Source organism: Lepidothrix coronata, unplaced genomic scaffold, assembly GCF_001604755.1.
Source record: "Lepidothrix coronata isolate B3197 unplaced genomic scaffold, Lepidothrix_coronata-1.0 Scaffold43, whole genome shotgun sequence".
Classification (NCBI taxonomy): Eukaryota; Metazoa; Chordata; class Aves; order Passeriformes; family Pipridae; genus Lepidothrix; species Lepidothrix coronata.
The window spans coordinates 1,482,967-1,502,342 of record NW_016690223.1 but is presented as its reverse complement, the minus strand read 5'-3'; the positions used below and the strand labels follow the sequence as shown (position 1 = coordinate 1,502,342).

Here is a 19,376-nt window from a genome sequence, read left to right as displayed (position 1 = left end):
AGGTGGTGGCGGTAGATGACCCATGATTCGGAACCATATAAGAGAGTGGACAACACTATGGCTTTGTAAACACTGATCTTGGTGCTTTTCTTCAACTGTTTATTACGTCATACTCTTTTGTGGAGTTTTCCAAAAGCACTGTATACCTCATCTCCTCAGACGGCACAGGATCAGTAATACACTAAGATTTAGCATGCAAGATATAAAAGCAGAAATGAAGCAGGAGATAGAAAGGGAGGGGATTTTATTATTGAGAAAGTACTTAAAAACACATGTAAAAAATAGCAGGAGTCTGTACAACAAAAATGTTGGAAGCTGGGCTACTAGTGCAGGATTCAATGTCAAGATAGCAGAAGACAAATATACTTGTAAGAATTAAAGCAACACAGGAGTTTGGTGCTTCCAGATGCACTTAGTACACATGCAACATCATCCCTGTTTCTTGTGCATTATGACAGTAAACATACTGGATTGTTGCACATTTCCCAAAATGCAAACAATAAACAAAGTATGATGAAAAAATATTCACAATTCTAATAAAGAAATGCTAGGGAATTGTATCTAGTAAGGAAAAAATGAAGTACATTGGTGTGGGATTAAACCAAAAATAATCTTTTGAATAGAAAAGGCTGCATTTATAAAGCCACACAGAAAACTTTCCTGGATCCAAAAAATATTTGGACTATAAATCTTAAAAGAACTAAGACACTTCAGAAAACTGAAATGGGATGTTAATAACAAAATGAAAACCTGCCAACTTAACAAATGGGGGAAGGAAGGGAAGGGGAAAGAAGCAATGGAAAGGAGGAATACCATCTGACAAACTGGTCTCCCAAATTAACTTAATTTTTTCAAGTTCCCCTGAAACATGGCTGGAGGTATGAGCACCTCAGGGACAAGTATTACCAGGAAGGTTTTAGAAACCAAGAGGTAGAACATTTGAAAAAAGCTTTTCTGAAAGATCAGCTTCAAGCATCTGTGGAAACAGCTCTTCTGGAATACAGCCCGCATTAGTAACACAGAGAATTTTAAACTTTACAAGGAGCTTTTCACACTGGGTTTTGATACACTGTTAAAAATTATGAAGAATGGATAAAATCTACAAAGTGATAGGATGATGAAAATTAAGCTGTACATTTAATGAGTATCATGAATTATCTGTTCATGTCAGTTTGTGAGAGTCAGAAGTTTAAGCTACTGGCACATGGTGACAGAGTAACCTTGACATAGTGGAACAGCAGTTGACTAAGAATGCAAGTACTGAGGGAAAGACAATATTCAAAAAAGAAATGAAGAGTAGGACAATGTGTGTCAGAGACCTGTCAAACTGGAATAAATGTAACAAATAAGAACAGAAATTTGCTTGGGTCAAATCCTCTGAGTTAGGAAGTAGGTAAAACAGGTTCTTTTAAAGACCTACTAATCAGGCATTTGTGCCAGCATCAGTATCTTATATGGATGCAGATTTTTATCATCAGCTAAAAATAAAGTGAATTGTATCATTTTAGGAGACTAATTACCCAGACACAAAAATGGAGAACAAATCAAACTCTTAAGTGGAAAGGCTTGGTTATTCTTGGAGCTAATAGCTGATAAATTTATGAAATAGCTACTGAAGCAGCAAATGACTCCATTACTTCAAGACTGTTCTCACTAACTAATGAGGACATTATAAAACAGCTGCTGATAATCTAATCCATATATTACTGGATATTTATTTAAATAAAGAATGAAAAATCCCAAAGGAGTTTATAACTAGGTCTTTGAATTTCACTGTCATACACCCAAATTATTTGATAGCAAAGTTTAGCAAAGACATCCAGAATGCAGCAGAAGCCTGGTGTTTAACACAAAGATGCTAAAACGTTTAGGGATCTGTATCTCAAGTTGAAGGGGTAAAACTCCCTGTGTGACAAGCCAATCACTGATTAACACTGAGCAAGTAAGACACAGAAACATGCAGAGATCCTATCAAGAATAGCAGGGGACAGGCAAGGGAGAAAAAAATCAGCACAGAAAGCCACATCTTAGGTACCTAGTAAAAAGCAAAGCTAAGCTACACCTGAACAGGTTATTATTATATACAAAAGTTATAGTCTTTTAAGGTTTTTTTGTATTTAAGTAAGAAAAAAAAGAAAATGTGCATACTAAACAGGGACAAGGGGATGAAAATTAAGAATATTCAGGAATTAATCCCCAACCTCCACCACAATCCTTACCTTTGTTGTCTCAGATATGAGAACCATAACAAATGGAGAATAAGAATGATTAAAGACTGATTGATGATTAAAGTTAAAGCAGTCAAAAATAATCCATTTTTCAGAATTATGGAAACAGTGGCAGGTAAGATTGTCTTTTCTAAAGTAAAAACTTCAAAGAAAGTACCACTTCTGTAACAACTGGGGAACAGCAACTATATTGCCAATGCTTTTGTCAAGAGGAAAGGAGTATTATATAACATCATTAATGAAAAAAAGGGTTATTGTTCAAGTTTAATAAAGATATTGTACCAACAACCTGTGTAACAGTTATTCCAAACCAGAGCTGCCTAACAGCTGGGTTCATCAAGGTAAGACAGCTGTGAAGAGGCCAGATGCAATTCAGAAAGACACAGTGCCATTGTACAATACCCCAGTGAGACCACATCTGGAATGTTATATGTAATTCTCACTGTAAGAGTCAAAACCACACACATGAGGAATTTCAAATTAGAGCAGCTGCAGAGAAAGGCTGCAAGGGTGATCTATTGACTGGAAACTGCAGAGTAGGAAAAATACTTCATTTAGTTAGTCTAGCAAAAAAAAAAAGCCAAGAAGAGGTACAAATTCTATCTATAATTACAGGTGAGACAAGCACCATGAAGGGAAAAGAATAATTTATCTAGAGGATAATGTTTCCACAAAAATGAGTATATATAAAGGCCATTCAGACTATTAAAACATTAAGAGTGGAAATTAGGTCTCAAGATTATAAATAAAATTGTAGAAAAGACTGCTTCCTCACAGTTTGTTTTGGATAGACTGTAGAAGAGGTGGAGCAAATAACCTAACTTCTTAAAATACAGCTGATTAGTTCATGGGAAAAAAAAAAAGGAAACAAAAACCAAACAAAGCCAACTCCCTGCCAAAAAAAAAACCATACAAAAAAATCCCTTACCAAGTCTAATCATATGACTTGTCAAATCTTAGACTAACTAGTTTGACAAATAAACCTTTTTCAACAGACAACGTAGGCTTCCTTTCATAAGATCTGAATTTAAAGGAAAAAATAATTATGGCGATGTAAAACTTACATTTACGTGCATATTTCGTACAGTTTAATCTCACTTCTGTAACAAACTGTCATAGAGTCAATTGCTTGTGCAAATTAAATCAGGTGAACGCTGGGACCCCACAGAGTGACTGAAATGGGAAAGCAGTTCACAGAATGCACAAAATGAATTAAGCTGGAACAAATATTATTCAATAGTGATTATCCGTAAGAATCTAAATCTATTCACCTTTCCTAAATAAAGTGTTAGCAAGTCATTTCTTGCACTTGACAATTACATATATAGGAAAAACCTCTGATGACTGTTACAGGAAACAGAAAACAAATGAGGAAGTAGGAAGAAGCCAAACCTTGGCAAGTTCAGTTTTGCTATGTCAGTACATTCTATCAGCAACTGCCCTTTTAAAAATCTTGTAATTACTCATAAATAAACGGCTCAGAAGAAAAAAAGTTAAAATCAGAAGAAAATCCTAAAGTTCCCAGTGTTTATTTCATCCACAGTTCAGATTTGAACAGTTTACTGTCTGCAAGTTAGTAGCTTCTTTTAGAAGGAGGAGCTAGGGCTGACTGCTTTAAGATCCTTCACATGGGAATTTCAATTGAATGCAAAAGGACTCTTAATCTACATGTAATATATCCTCCTAATGAAAAGATCCTTATAAAGCACAGTAGGAAACTTTGCAAACAAACTGTTCAGCAGCACGGCTTAATAGCTGTCAAGCCACATTTCTTTTTAAAATCACAATATATAGCTATTGGAACAAATACAGCCTTTGCAATCTATATGTGGAAACACATCCTAGAAATAACTAACCAAAAAGCAAAGAAGACTGTCAAAAGACAGGTAGTTGAATAGAAGTCCCCAATGAAGCCATTATGTTCAAAATAATTAACACAATCCTTTCCAAAAGACATGATGCAGGTGATTTTCTTTCTGTAGTAATAAATGATATTGAAATATTTTTTGTACTTGTTCGCATGTGATGAAAACTGGTTACAGTGCCACTGAAAGGCCAGGGCACATGCCTTTACTGTCAGCAAGTATGGTGACATTCTTATCAGAAAGGACGTTTGGAGGTGGTCTTATTACAGAAGCCAGCATCAAGAGTATGAAGTTACCAGTATTACAGAGGGCTTGGCAAAGAATAATACAAAAATCAATGGCTGGAAACCAATACGGGATCAATTCAAATTAAAAACAAAATTGCAGTCTTAATGAAGAGTGCAACTGAAGGAAGCTACCACGTGCTGCAATGGTTTCTCCAGGTTTTGCTGTGTTCTTACCACGATCGAATGTCCTCTGGAAGGTACACTTTAGCTCAACCTTTATTAACAGAGAAAGTAAAGTAAAGTAAATCTAGGGACTTCTAATATACAGACAGTCAGGTGTTTTAAAAATTGATCTTCCTGGCTTCAAACTGAATTCAAACATTCAGTTTTGACAGCTGTCCCTTTAACACCTGCTGTAGAAAGCTTACGGCTTCACATTACTCAACTCCCAAACATCTGCCTGATCACCAAAACACAAAATGACACAATTGCAAAAATCTATCTTACAGGGAAAACAACAACATGAAACTAAATAGAACATGAAAGAATACAGTTTTATAAAGGATTTATTTACATGGTCAGTGATCTTAATGCAACACTTCTATCACCATGATAATCAAAGCAGAGCAAGAAACTTATGGAGGTGTCTGCTGCAATTGCAAACTGAACTGCTCCACTTTGAGTATTCAAGAAAAGTTTTATTATCAGGAAAGATACAAGTAGTTCATTATAAAACATCAAAAATCATCATTTTTAAGTACCTTGAAATCACTGTATGCCCAACACAGGCAACAAGAGGTCATGCAAACAAATCTAGTTTTTGTAAAAACTCCAGAAAATCATTCAACTTAAAAAAAGAACTCCTAAACTGTTTCTCAATCAGTCACCAAACCTTCTCCAAATTTGGCTGCACAGATCCCAAGTACTGGGAAGCCCATACACATACAGAAAAATGGATGAAGTAAAAATGGACTGTTCGGATTGCTAACTGAAACATGACTCTCAAACAAGCACAAGAAGGAAAAGAAATCAGCCCTCAAGCCCCAAAATAAGACAATTTTGTGAAAATCATGAATAGGTATACTTGCTGTGCATTTGATGGCCTTTCTTGCACCCTTTGAAATATTATTCCTCATATATTTGTTCATAAAGCAGTTTGTCTTGTGACTTTTGGTGTAGCGTATGTAAACAGTATTCCATATTATGAACTCAACGTCCCTAAGAAAATGTAAATCTGTAAACTATAATAAAGATAGTTTCTGACTAAAGCCAGAACAAATTAGTTATACTTGAAAACTTTTTGTTTTCCTGCCTTGAATACCCTGCAGCAGCCAGCTCATGACCCAAACTGGGACTCTTTCAATCAAGTTTCAAAGAAGAATCTACAGCCTAGCAACTATAATTCAGGGATAAGGCCCTGAGGCCAATGACCAATTTGTTATATAAAGTAGTATCTACCAACAACAATGTCCTTTTAATGAACCATTCAGTAAAAGCATATAACAATAACCATAGGGGAAGGGGAGTTAGAAGAGCCCAGAATAAAAAGAAAAAAAAAAAGCAAACCATACTGTCTCTCATGACTTACAGAAAAATAATTCCTAAGATCTAATTCATATAACTCCCAACATAAACAGGATCAAAATGGAATCGATTTGAAAAAGCATTTTGTCAAATGCTGACAAGACTGTATATGCAACCTGAAAGACATGATTTTGGCAAGCATAGCACATCACTACTTCTTATCAATCTTATATTATCATCCTTTCCTCAAATAATTTCCAGTGCTCTATTTATCAAGAAAAAACCCCAAAACACAAAAGCTTAAGTTTTACCAGCACCATACACTGCAGTGCAACTATAACCCACCTTGGGAAAGCAGAATACCATACTATTCCCTTTAGTTGATAAATATCCTTGCGTCCCACAAAACATCAGTGTGTGTATCATCCTATATTGCCTCTACCAATCAGCTCTTCTTTTATGCCCACCTGAACAGCTCCCAGACGGAAACAGGTTTGTTATTCAATGAACTGAGAGAGATGTTAAAAGGCCCTTTGATTCTAGGAAATCTAATGTAGCTCAGTAGAGCCCTTGAGGGTCAGGAAGGAAAGGATTTAATAGTTTTCAGAGGAATGACATATTGGCCTGATGATTCTGTGAAATATTCTCAGAGTAAAAAAACTGCCATCACACTTCAAGAAATGTAAATGTTTAAACTGTGAACTTAGTCTTCAGTTGTCTTCAAACCTGTTACCATATGTCTTTCCTTTTTGAGTGTACTTAACATTAAAATAACATGCTTGCACTTCTGAAATAACCCATCTGTTGTTCCCTACTTCTGCTACTTTAAAAGCTTGTCAGATGCTCTCCATTACAGTTCCAATTTTCAGCATAAAATTAGCAATTTACTATTTATTTTGCCTAATTACACTAATTTCAGGCACTATATTCATCTTTAAGTGCCCCAACACTTGAAATAATGAGGGAACCCCAGTCAAGATTAAGAAAACAATATCCCTAGTATTTAATTAAGAAACCTAACTCTGTCTCCCTTGACTGAGAATCTAATTTTGACTAACCATGAATTAGAAACAGATAGAAGAGTTTTTTCAAGATTTCACATCATTCAAAAGACCACTAAGATATAAATTCCTTGTAACAAGCAGATAAACACAGGGAAGAGTCATACAAAGGAGTTTGTAAATAATGCTCCTCAGGTAATCACATATATACTATATATATTGCACAAGGTTTACAAGTCGAATATGAACCGATGCAACAAAACCACCATTACCTTGCATATCCTTAAACACACCCTCAGACTGTAATGCACACCTCTGGGAATGCCTATACATTCAGAGGAGGAAATCAGTGGAATAATATAGATAAAACAAGGAAATCCCAAGCAAACAAGACCTCAAGCACCCCTCCCAGTTAAGTACTTTAGTAATTTAGGATATACCGTGGCTCCTTCCTGCCTACTCTCCTCGCATTCAGGGTAGCACGTCCTTGCTTCTGTTTCAGGAGGAGAACTGGATCATCTCACCCAGCTTCCCACATATTTTAACAGCTAGGACTCGGAGCAGCACCATTTGTGGGTTCAAACTTTGTCAAACTGGAGAAGAACTGAACTTCACATTTCTACTACTGTTGTCTAATGAGAGGGGGCTCATTAGACAACTAAGTTGTCTAATGAGAGGGGGCTAAATGTGTAATTTTAAGTGAATTCAAACACAGTAGCACCTGACTAGGACTAACTATTCAGGATTTTTGGTGCTGGCACCTTACCCCCACCCATCTCAGCAAAGTACAGTATTTGTAATCTTTTCAGTACCTTAATCTGTTCAGCAGTCTTTTATTTAGAGATTTTTTTGTCCCTGGATCAAAGCATGCTCAGATTTCCAGAGGCTTCAGAGGTAGCATTTAAAAGGAGATTGATAGTATTACTCTGAAAAATACGGCTAACTTGTTTGTAAGTAGAGTGGCTACAACCTAGCAACTTAAGCTGACAAAAAGTTTGAACCAATAGTGCTGTAGATATTCAGCAAATACCTTGAATTTTTATTATCTCTGAAAAACATTACTACATATCTATTTCACTTCTAGTGGTTTCTTAGATTTTCACCAGTATTTTTCCCAATACCTCTTAAGGTCTCAGAGTAGATTGTGTATTTATGTTCCCAAATTAATGAATAAAGGAAGAACAATCAACACTATCTAAAGAAAAAGCTATACCTTGCTGCTAACAGCCCAATGTGTCTGCTAATTCCTTCCACTTCTTTAGATAATGATGATACATAATTCTTTAGCTCTGAGGAGTTTCTTTCTACTTATTGACCTTGAGCATCTATGGCAAAACCATTATCTGACTGGCCAACTATCAGCTTTATAATGCGGGAAGGTTAAGGCTAAATTAAGATACAAAGGTATGCTTGCTGTATGCCTCAACTATTGAACATGAATTCTAGGAATGCATCAGGCTTTCAGATATAAAAAACTGACAGACAACATATTTACTAAGTGATTACAAAAAAGTGCTGGAAAGTATGACTCACTGCATATTCTATAACTTCCTTTCAACCTCTGGAATTTTACGAAGATGCTGTATTATAAATTTCTGAAAATGTAGATACTTTTTAAAGAAAAGCAAAATAAAAGAAAAGCTGTGAAGAGGGCAGGACAGCACTCAGTGCAGTAATGCAATTACAGCATACAGAGATATGCAGATAGGAATAACAATGGAAGAAATAAGAAATAACATAAATCCCAAGTTCTATGTTTTACTTTAATACTTCCAAATACAGAGGTTTATTATGCTGCAAAGCCACTAAAGTATCAATTTGCATAAGGGTGAGGTAATGGAGATGCCCTAGTTATAGGGGCCGGGATCAGTTTATCACTATGTGAGTATAACTAAAATCGTGTATTCTACACCCTCTATGTCATTTCTGATGGACTGTTAATAAATTGGATCATTTGCAGCAGCTGACCAGGGCACACCTAACACCTCAGGCTACAAGCTGGGTGTTAAAGAAACGCTTTGAGGCAGGGGAGTGTTTCTTGTCTTCACACCAATGACTCAGCTGTGATAACTCCCCTCTGGGGAGGCATGAGCACGTTCACACTCAGCCCGGGGGGTCGTCTCTGCTAATGGGCCATACTGGACTGGTGTAATACACAGCTACAACAACCTAGACCATCAAAGATTCCAAAACTATCCCATGACTCACAGAGCTAAATCACCCGTTGTGAAACTCTCTGTCCTGTAGGGAGGTACTGGGCATTCCCACCTGAACCTAAGCATATATTGGGACTTCTGGTACCACTCATAAGATCCTGAGGAGAACCAGAACTTTAACAGGACTGCGACTGCCACTCTCGACAAGACTGTGATCATTACTTCCACAGAACTGCGACCATCATCCGGACCAACAGGTTTCCTTTCCTGTTACTTTGCACCCAGGGGGTCACGTGGTGCTCAGCACAGGGTTTGATGAACACCATTCTGTTCTTGTCCAAGGGTGCAGGGTTACACATCTGTCTTTGGGGGTCAAAACCAGTTTTTTCTCTGTCCTGTATCACTGTATTTATTGTAATCCTTTTAATAAATAGTAACTCTGACTTGTAATCTCTCTTGAGGTGGATTCGTTTCTCCCATCGGTTTACTTTTAAACCAGCACAGGAGTCTAACAGGAAATACAGAGAATACCAAGAAAACTCTTGTAGTATTTACTTATTAGGATTGCAGACATAACTGAAAGATAAAGCATAAAGATAAGTGAAATGTTTACAAAAGCCAATAAAGCACCACAGCTGAATAATCAAATGTTTCAGTGTATTTAAAAACTAGCAAGCTGTAGGGGAACACAAGAGGATCTCTTCCCAATCTCCTAGGAAATACCATTATATTGTTTATAGAAGTTGCAAAATAAGAAAATGGACTCAGTGATACACTAAGCATTTGTGTATATGCACATACACAGAGCACCAGATACAGTGTTCAAGAATAGACTGTAAACCTGAGGTTTTGCTGATAAATCCTTGCAAAAATTACCCAGTTATGTGAAGCAATCAATCTAAATTTATATTATTGACCAGATATGTCTGTCTAGCTGTCAGTATCAATTGCAGAGAGCATCCAAGAAATCTCAGTCATATTTTTGACTTCTCTGGGAACTTGACGGCACTAAAAACCGGACTCTGAAATTCAGACTTTCTAGAGATATATATAGCTGTGTTGCACCTTGGATTCTTCAGCAATTGCTGCCACATCTGATGGTGATTCCTAATGCCAAGATATTCCTCTCAAATTCCCTGATCTGCACCAGTAGACTGTAACACAGTACACTGTATGGACACAGCGTTTGCATTATACAACAGGACTAATGATTTAGAATCACTATTATGACTCATTAATAATACACACATGCATTAATACAAAGATCAGTACTGTCATGAACAACTTGGGCAACATGTTTAACCAGAGCTGCAGTATAAACAAGTCTGGAAAGGCCATGAACCACATTTGAAAAACCCATAAATACCTTTTGAATGCTCAAGAGTAATTTTAAATGTTTTACTGAATGAACCTTTGGTTTTGCATTACAAAAGAGATTAACGTAATAGGGAGCTCTCTTACAACAATCGGGAATTCTGAAACTACAGTTTCAGACATACTTCTAGACAATTATTACTCTGAGAGATACAGCAGCTTTGTCTGTTATTTACACTGCCACTAAGCCACAGAAAATGAAACAAGGACAGAAGATGACACTCACAGTTCTTTAAGCATATCTCTTTAACAATAATAGGGTACAGAATTAGGTTGCTGATACTTCAATTGCATCTTAAACCATGACTTGCTGACATGTCCCTTGGTCCTGAGGAAAGCACAGACAGGTTTGAGAGAGGAACTGCTAGACAGTTCTGAAATCATGAAGCATGTGTAGAAGCCCCTGATAAGAATCGAGACAAGTCATAGGTGTGTGGATAAACTAGGAAGTGAGAAATAGCAAAAGGTCACAAAAGCATTTACACAGAACTGGCTGCAAGCCACAGAAGTTCTGAGGAGAGGTGATATCAACAGAAGTCCTGGTCAGATTTATAAGGAAAAAGGCAACAGTACCTTACGCAGACAGTCAAAAGGAGAACTGAAATGTCAAGGAACAGGAAGGAAAACCACTGCAATCTCTATTTTCAAACTAATTATTCTTTAAAAAATCCTATTTTTTTTGTATGTTGACATAATAACAATTTATGACACAGGCCAGTAATTTATAAGTTAATAATGAGATACTTCAAAACAACTGTCTAAATAAGCATGTAGGATATTTGTAATACTATGGATTACAACCTTACTGATAGTTGATAAAGACTGGAAAGTTGGAAGACCGGAAGTTAATGGAAGCTGTCCCTGAGATATTTCACTGTAAACCAATAAATGAGACTTTCACTAAGAAAATAAATTTTAAAAAAACCCAAAAAACTAAAAAAGTACAGAACCCAAGTGTATTTTAAGATGTTCTCAACACGAAAAATAAACAGAAAGAATAATTTCTTTCTTAAACAAGAGAACATTTACCAAACATGCTTCTTCCCTGTTCACTTGTTTAGTTATCCATCAGCCAGCTTCAGATGACTGGTTATTATCCAGGCAAAACAGGAGATTCCCTGTTATGATGTATTTCACAGAACACATTCCATACAATATGCATAGAGTTATCTGTAGGATGGAATAAATCTATGCAAGCTAATAGTAAAATCCTGTTTACCCTTCTTGGAATATTGCATAAAAACAGAAGACACAAACATACTATAAAGCATGCAACAGGGAGAAATTATCTACACAGAGTGTAGAAAAAAAACTATAATAAGATCAACTATACAGGTCTATCCTCCCTTCCAAACCAAATCCTTAATCACTATTTAACAAGCGTTTAATAAAGAGAGTTGCATTAAATGGGCAGGAGGGAAGACTACTGTAAACAAAAAATAGACTAAACTTCAAATCCATCCCCTCTTGAAATGAATGGGATGAGAATCTAGAAAAATTAAGTATGAGAGAAAGCGCAGAAAGCAAACATGACATTCACTCACATAAAATTTTCTGGATATTCACTCAAGGCCATATCAATGATATTCAAAGCATCATGATAATGTTTCTGGGCTGATAGTAAGAGTGCAAGGAGATGAAGAGAGTTGGCATCATCTCCTTGTAGTTGCAGAGCCTGACGAACATAACCCAAAGCTTCTGGTATCTGATTTGAAAAAAAAAAAAAGAAAGTGCCACTATTAGAAGTATTGCCTGTTACTTGACTGCATATCCATAAAATTTTCAAAATACACATAACGTAGAATTCTATATACTCCTGTAAGACACTACTGAGAAGTTTAAAATGGACCTGATGCTCTACAGTAAAAATTAAGTAAGATATATAAAACAGTTCCCTTCAACCCCTTAAAATATTCACTTACTATTCTCTTTCAAGTATTGGTTGTACTTCTAAATGATCTTGAAAATACTTTAATTGTAATGTATTAGCTAAAATGTATAGTTAGACAGGAACGGTAACTTTTCTTTACGTAGAATTTCATTATCTCCTCAGCAGCATGTGCTTTTGTTCAAAATAAGTACATTAGGTGCTAAAAATGGAAAATTTAGTTAAGCAGCATGAAAATTTTGGAATTCAGAAATACGGAGTCATAGCCTGCTACTGAAAAATGTTTTGTGCTAATTAAGTGACAGTCCATCCCACACTAATGTGACATAGACCAAGGTTTGCGCTCCTCTGTTAATAGCAATGACAAGTAGTCACCTAGATTGTGTTCAAAAAAAACCAACTGTGCTCAAAATTAAAATAAAAGACAACATAGGAAAAGGCTTATCATGATAGATACAAAGCAGTTCCACAATATACAAATCCATGTGATATATGGTAGAATGCCTCAAACATAACAGTTGCACAAATTGGACTAAACTCTTTTATAGAGTTTAAATATTTTCCAGTTTTCTTAAACACTTTTTTTGTAATTTTGTTCACAATAATCTAATCTCCTAAAGGTACTCAGAAAGTCCACGGATCTTAGCAGATACTCAAGATTTAAGCACTATCAACATCATTAAAGACTAGATTCAGGAGTCCCACTCTCCAGGATCTGAGCAGAGATTACACATAATAGGTAGAAACATGGTTAAAAACTGACCTTTTTTTTCTCTCCATCTAGCAACATAAATGCTGAAGTAAGTGGATTTACTTATGTCTTATTTCTGATCCTAGAACTGGAAATACAGGCAGAACTCCAGAGAAATCTATAGATAAGACTGAAGGTGTTTGGAGAGAGCTTTTCAGGGTTTTCCTCTCATATATACATATAGGTACAAGGAAAATCAGGTTTTTATTGAAGAAATTTTTACCTGTATCCATCAACAGATAGAAATTCTAATCCTCATATGACAGCACGATGCTGCACTTCTAAAACAAAACTAACCTGTCTGGATATGGCAAGCTGGAGTGCCAAGTAAAACGCTGCCAGATGATCCGTTGGAGACAAACTGTGAGCCCTTACAAATAAAGAAACAAAACAAACAACAGTGAGTTTTGCCCCTGTTCAGACAGGTTAGACATACCTACAAATGCATATATATTCATTTATTCATATTCAGAACTCTTAACTACCCGTATGCTCATATTTTGATAAAAGCGGTGTTCATTCAGCAACTTTTCACATACTTCTTAATCATCCATGATTTAAAGGAAGCACTTTGGGACGTTAAAAGTAATTTTTAATAGAAATTAATTGTGTAATTTAAGTATAAATCTATAAAATGAGCAATACAAAATGATTCTTCAAATATATTGTACTCCAAAGCAAACACTAGATGTAATTACTTAAGAATAATATATAGTTATAATAAAAATTAATTAAATGAAGTTTTCTAACAGAAAAAGGAAGAAAAAATCCAAATACAAATCCCCCAAAACAACATGCCTTCAAAGAGAAGAATTACATCATCTGCACAAGAAGTACCCAAGCAATCACACTGAATGTGGTCGGATGGTTCTGAAACACAGAACTCAAAGAGGAAGAGTAGTAGCACAGTAGGTCAGAGTTTTGTCCATTCCCAGACTCACAAAGTTCAAACATATTTTCAGTCCAGCACAGTAAGCCTCCTAGGAAGCCAGTTAATTCTTGGCTTTAAGTTGCTTTAAGACTAAGTTAGTAGAACATTTTGTTATCATAGAATCATTAAAGTTGGAAAACACCTCTAAGATCATCAAGTCCAACCATCAACCAGCACAATCATCGTGTTCATCACTAAACCATATCTTCAAGTGCCATATCCATATGTATTTTGAACACTTCCAGGGATGATAACTCCAAAACTTCCCTGGTCATCCTGTTCCAATGCTTGACAACTCCTTCTGTGAAGAAATTTTCCCTAATATCTAATCTAAATCTCCCCTGGTGCAACTTGAGGCCATTTTCTCTCATTCTGTCACTTGTTAATTGGGAGAAAAAAACGACCTCCACTTGTCTACAATCTCCTTCCAGGTCATTGTAGAGAGCAATAAGGTCCCCCATGAGCCTCCTCTTCTCCAGATTAAACAACCCCAGCTCCCTCAGCCACTTCTCACCTGAATGTCCTTCTTGTCCTGAGGGGCCCACACATGAACACAGAATTCAAGGTGTGGCCTCATCAGCGCCAAATACAGAGGGACAATCACTGCCCAGTCCTGCTGGCCACACTGTTCCTGATACCAGCCAGGATGCCATTGGCCTTCTTGGCCATCTGGGCACACTGCTGGCTCACGTTCAGCCAGCTGTTGAGCAGCACCCCCAGGTCCTTTTCCACTGAGCAGTTTTCCAGCCACTTTCCCCCAGTCTGTAGCACTGCAGGGGGTTGTTGTGACCCAAGTGCAGGACCCAGCACTTGGCCTTGTTGAATCCCATACCATCAGCATGGGCCCATCAATCCAGCCTGTCCAGATCCCTCTCCAGAGTCTTCCTACCCTCCAGCAGATCAATATTCCCACCCAATTTGGTGTCATCTGTGAAAGACTGAGGGTGCACTTGATCTTCTCATCTGGATCATTGATAAAGATGTTAAACAGGGTTGACCTCAATACTGAGGGGGAAGACCACTTGTGACCAGCTTCAGCTGGATTTACTTGCTGTGTTGCAATGTAAAAGAAATCTTCTTTATCACAGCATTACAGTAAAAGGCTGCATAAGATCTGATTCATCATGAACCTATGTTTGAAGTTCAGATGAAGAAGTTTATGCTGATGATCTTTTTACAAGTAGAACTTTCATTGACAAAAGCATTGAGATGCCCAACCGCAGAAGTGGTTTTTTGATTACTCAATCTCAAAATATTTCTAACTACTGCTGTTGCAAGTAATCCCAGTTATTGAAACAAAAAATAACTTTTCCCCATCTTTTTAAAAATTTTGTTTGTTTTCTTGTTTTTAATGTTTTGGTCAAATGCACACTCTGAGTCTTATTTATTTTATTATCCTACAGAAGTTGTTCTTGTAATACACTCTACTATTTTCTCCTGTAATACAATCTTTCTGCTTTTTAGCAGGGCAATGTTTGAGTATAAGAACAAATAAAATTATGGCTGTACCCCAAAATGATGTGTAGTAAGTACTGGGCAGCTAGCCTGGAACTATTTTTTTATTTACATTTGTTTCAATCTTCCAGAATGCTCATTTAGAAACAGGATGTGTAATAATCATCTTTGGAACATCTAATGAGTCGTCTCCATTGGGATGAAGTAACAAAATTGACCTTCAAATCATTACAATCACAAAGAGATCCTTCTGCTTCTGACCTGTGCATTTCTGTCTTCCCGAATTCAAAGAGCTTCTTCAGTTTAGCAACTACACCCAGCACGCTTCAAAGTAGTTTTACGTTATTAAGGGACAGTTTTATATTTGGTAATTTCACCTCTAAATTGGAGATTAGAGGCACAGGTAAAGCCTGTCCAGGATCAGCCCTTTTTAAAATTTAAGTTTACAAATGAAGTAATACTGAGAGAGAACAAGCGATTTTAACTTAAAGGGTACTTGTTCAGTCACCCAAGCTCCAGATAGTGAAAGAATAAAGCTGTTACTATCTATCCACCATTTGGTGAATTCTGTGAAACTTCAATTCACACCAACCACAGGAAAAGCACTGAAAGTCTTCCAAATTTAAAAAAAAAGTCAGTCAAACACCCACTCAGTACTGTGTGAAGACAGTAACAAGCACCTTCTTGACTGACCACTATCACAAACTGGTAAGCCTTGAAATTTGGCTCAGACAAGGGTCCAAAACATAATCATATTTCTTCAGGGCAAATATGTCTTCAGGAATTGGTCCTCAAGGTAAGTGATTAAAAAAATCCACAAAAAAAAAAAAATAAAACAAATGGCACATCAAAATACTCAGTCCAGTATAGGCTGCTCGCTTTATGCAGGAGATGAATGGAGAATTTGAACTTCCATCTCCTAGAAGACATTTATTTTTCAGATGTGGGAAGAAAAAGTGGGCATGACTCTGGTATGTTGAACATAACATACTTATGTTATCAAAGCAAGGAACCAGAAATATTATCAATTATATTGGAGTGTATTTCCAGTACAGCTGATCTATCAGATATAAGTCTCTCTATGAACACAAGTGGGGAAATATGTTAATATGGAGAACAAACTCCTTTAAAACATACTTTTTCCCATTTTCTTAGAAGGTAGCTACGGGGTTTTTGAGATGCCAAAAGTCTGTTATTTTGGAGGATGAAACCATTCTACTCAAGATTCTGTACAGAGTCCAAGCCATTCAATAGAAATTTCAAAACATATACCCTGCACATGGGTAAAACCTCTGAAAGATAATTTAATTAGAAGTCTATGTACAAGTTCATTATGAGAAAGGACAGCTGAAAGGATGACTACATAAATGAAAGGATGACTAAGCATAACTTAACATCGATACCCTGGAACATGCAGTTAAAAATACAAAACATTGTTTCTAGGATATTGTATCAATTGAAAGCAGATGCCACTAATCCTCATGTTTCTAAGATCTTCTGTGTATAAATTTATATTCTGATAGTTTTGAAACAGTGATGATTAAGTCAGCAGTGGTAAGAGGGATGGGTGAGGAACTGAGGTATAAACCAGGAGGTAGAAAGTTCAGTTTCAACATGGAGAAAGAATGCTCAAGTACTAAAAAAACTAATTAGAGCCACTAAGGAACAAGAAGAGCAAAGACATGTTAAAACATATTTACATACAGAAGAATAGCTAAGAAAGAAGGACCAATATATACCAACCTTGCTCTAAATTTACCTGCAAAATACTTTTTCAATCCTATTCTTTCAGATACAAAATCACCACTAAAAAACCAGGACGTCATTTCACATTAATGCACAAATCTGTTTCCCTCCATTTAGGCTTATCTCACCAAAGGAGGGTTTTCAAGGGTATATAAACATAAAAGAGACATATTTAGATGCTGCAGCACTTATGTCAGCTTTCCCATCAAGATTTGTTTCTTCTATAATTAGGGTAGAGAGTTCTCATTCACCTGCTCATCCTCATTTCGTTTGCAGAGTCAAATCCTTGAGAATGAACTACTGTCATCCCCAAGGGCACTACTTCCATGTAAGATACTTGGAAGACAGGGCATTTGCGCTGTCACTGCCTACACTGTTACGTGTCCAGATAGAATTTTTAATTTATCCCTAGTTTACTACCTTACTACCTGCAATTTTCCCCTCACCCACAGCAGCAGGGCCTCAATTATTGCTCTGCCACTATGGAGGTAAGTGCAAAAGCCTGCTATACAACCTGATCAGCAGCTGGCTCTTAGAAACACTATAACATTGAACCATGACTTGAAACCTTACATCACATGATTTTTCCTTCTAGATCAGAACAGAATATCTGAGCAAATATTTTATACTAGAGAGCAACACAAGTGTCTTTAAAATTAAATAAAAGGAAATCCGTAGAAATCAATTTAGGTAATTCTGACAGAAGATGATGGAAATAAATGCTAAAGAAATACATTCTGTACTGAGGAAGGGAGACTCCCAGAGGTGAAGTTGTCATTACATGATCTTCTACAAGTCTCTCTTTTTAACACAAAACAAAAGCTTTTCACTACATATAGCAGAACAAAATGAAAAGATCAACACCCACTCACCTCTGAAATGCAAGAAGAGCCTTTCTCTGCAAGACCTCTTGCATCCCTCGCAAAGATGCTAAAAAGGATATATTGAATCAGTGATATGAATGATGAAGATAATTCATTCCACATGCTAACTGAAGAAGCTTTAACACATTGACTGAAAAAATGGTTGCACATAGAAGCTTCAATTTTATGTCTAGCATTCTGCTAGGTAACCTTTTTTAGAGAACCTGGGAATTTCCAGTTGTGAATGTTTATTCTTATCTTACCATCAGTGGCCTGCAGACTGTAAGTCAATCCCAGTGCCAAGTAGCCTTTTGCTTTGAACTCTGATGTTTTGTCCCCAAGATCAACAACTGCCTTGGCAAATCTTTCAGCTTCTTCCAACTGAAAACATTATAAAACATCCATGTAAGTCTAAAACTAGCTAAATATTTCATTAGAATGTAAAGAATGCACAAAATGTATTTTATGCACACTGAGCCTGTTAAAATCTCAGCCATGATTGCCTTCAAGGACCATTTCATTTCTCATTAGACTTAGTTGTCCTACTAAATACTGAGTAAAGAAAACAGATTTTAAGCTGAAACACTCATTCTTATGGTAGAGAGAAACTCTGTCGCATAACACACTGTAGTTTTACCTTTTTTCTTTTTTTTTCTTTTTTTTTTTAGTTAAAAAAAAGTATTTCTGGTCCATATATGCCATCTACCATTTTTGCATTTTTATAAATAAGAGTTTATGGCCCATGAACAATTTCTTTAGGAAAATCAATCACAAGAATTATGTCTCCTGTAAAAAACAGCATATCCATGCAGAACTCTGTTTTGAATACTGTATTGCTGAATGCATGCAAACTCATAAACAGAGAAACGTAAAAAAATTAAGGTTTAATAGCACATCCATCTTAGCACACTATTTAACAATCTAGAAAGAAAAAAATACCATCTGAATCCATTCCAGTAAATGTAAATGCTAAGTACAGTAAACTACTCCATATGGACTCAATCCATAGGGAACAATTTACAGAACTAGGATCCACTCTAATTAAGACTGTATTTTTGTCAGCCTCAACAAGTCATGTTTCTGCTACTACTCTATTTTCTCAGTTTCTGATTGTGACCTTTCCCTCCTTTTTTCCTCCTTTTTTAAATATTTTAAATATATTCTCCTAAAAATTACACATATATCTTGAAAACCACATGATGATGTTCAATCACCTTAATGTTTTTGTACGGAAACACTAATTTCAAAGTTATCTAAAATACAACTCCAGTCACATTTTTTTTAAAGACACTGTCCCTACTATGAATTCATAAACATCAGCTACCTGCAAACATGGTACCAACAGAAGAGTCTCCTGATTATGAGAT

At 36.3% G+C, this 19,376-nt stretch overlaps 1 protein-coding gene across 1 annotated transcript in view; it reads right to left on the bottom strand.

Annotated features, from left to right (window-relative positions):
• Positions 1-19,376, bottom strand: part of TTC7B (tetratricopeptide repeat domain 7B) — a 137,747-nt gene that overhangs the window by 53,621 nt on the left and 64,750 nt on the right. The window contains exons 11-14 of the mRNA XM_017813791.1: positions 18,273-18,390; positions 18,019-18,076; positions 13,312-13,384; positions 11,920-12,080 (exon numbers count right to left, since the gene is read on the bottom strand). Coding sequence (XP_017669280.1) covers positions 11,920-12,080; positions 13,312-13,384; positions 18,019-18,076; positions 18,273-18,390 — 410 coding nt within the window. The remainder of the gene's footprint in view (positions 1-11,919; positions 12,081-13,311; positions 13,385-18,018; positions 18,077-18,272; positions 18,391-19,376) is intronic.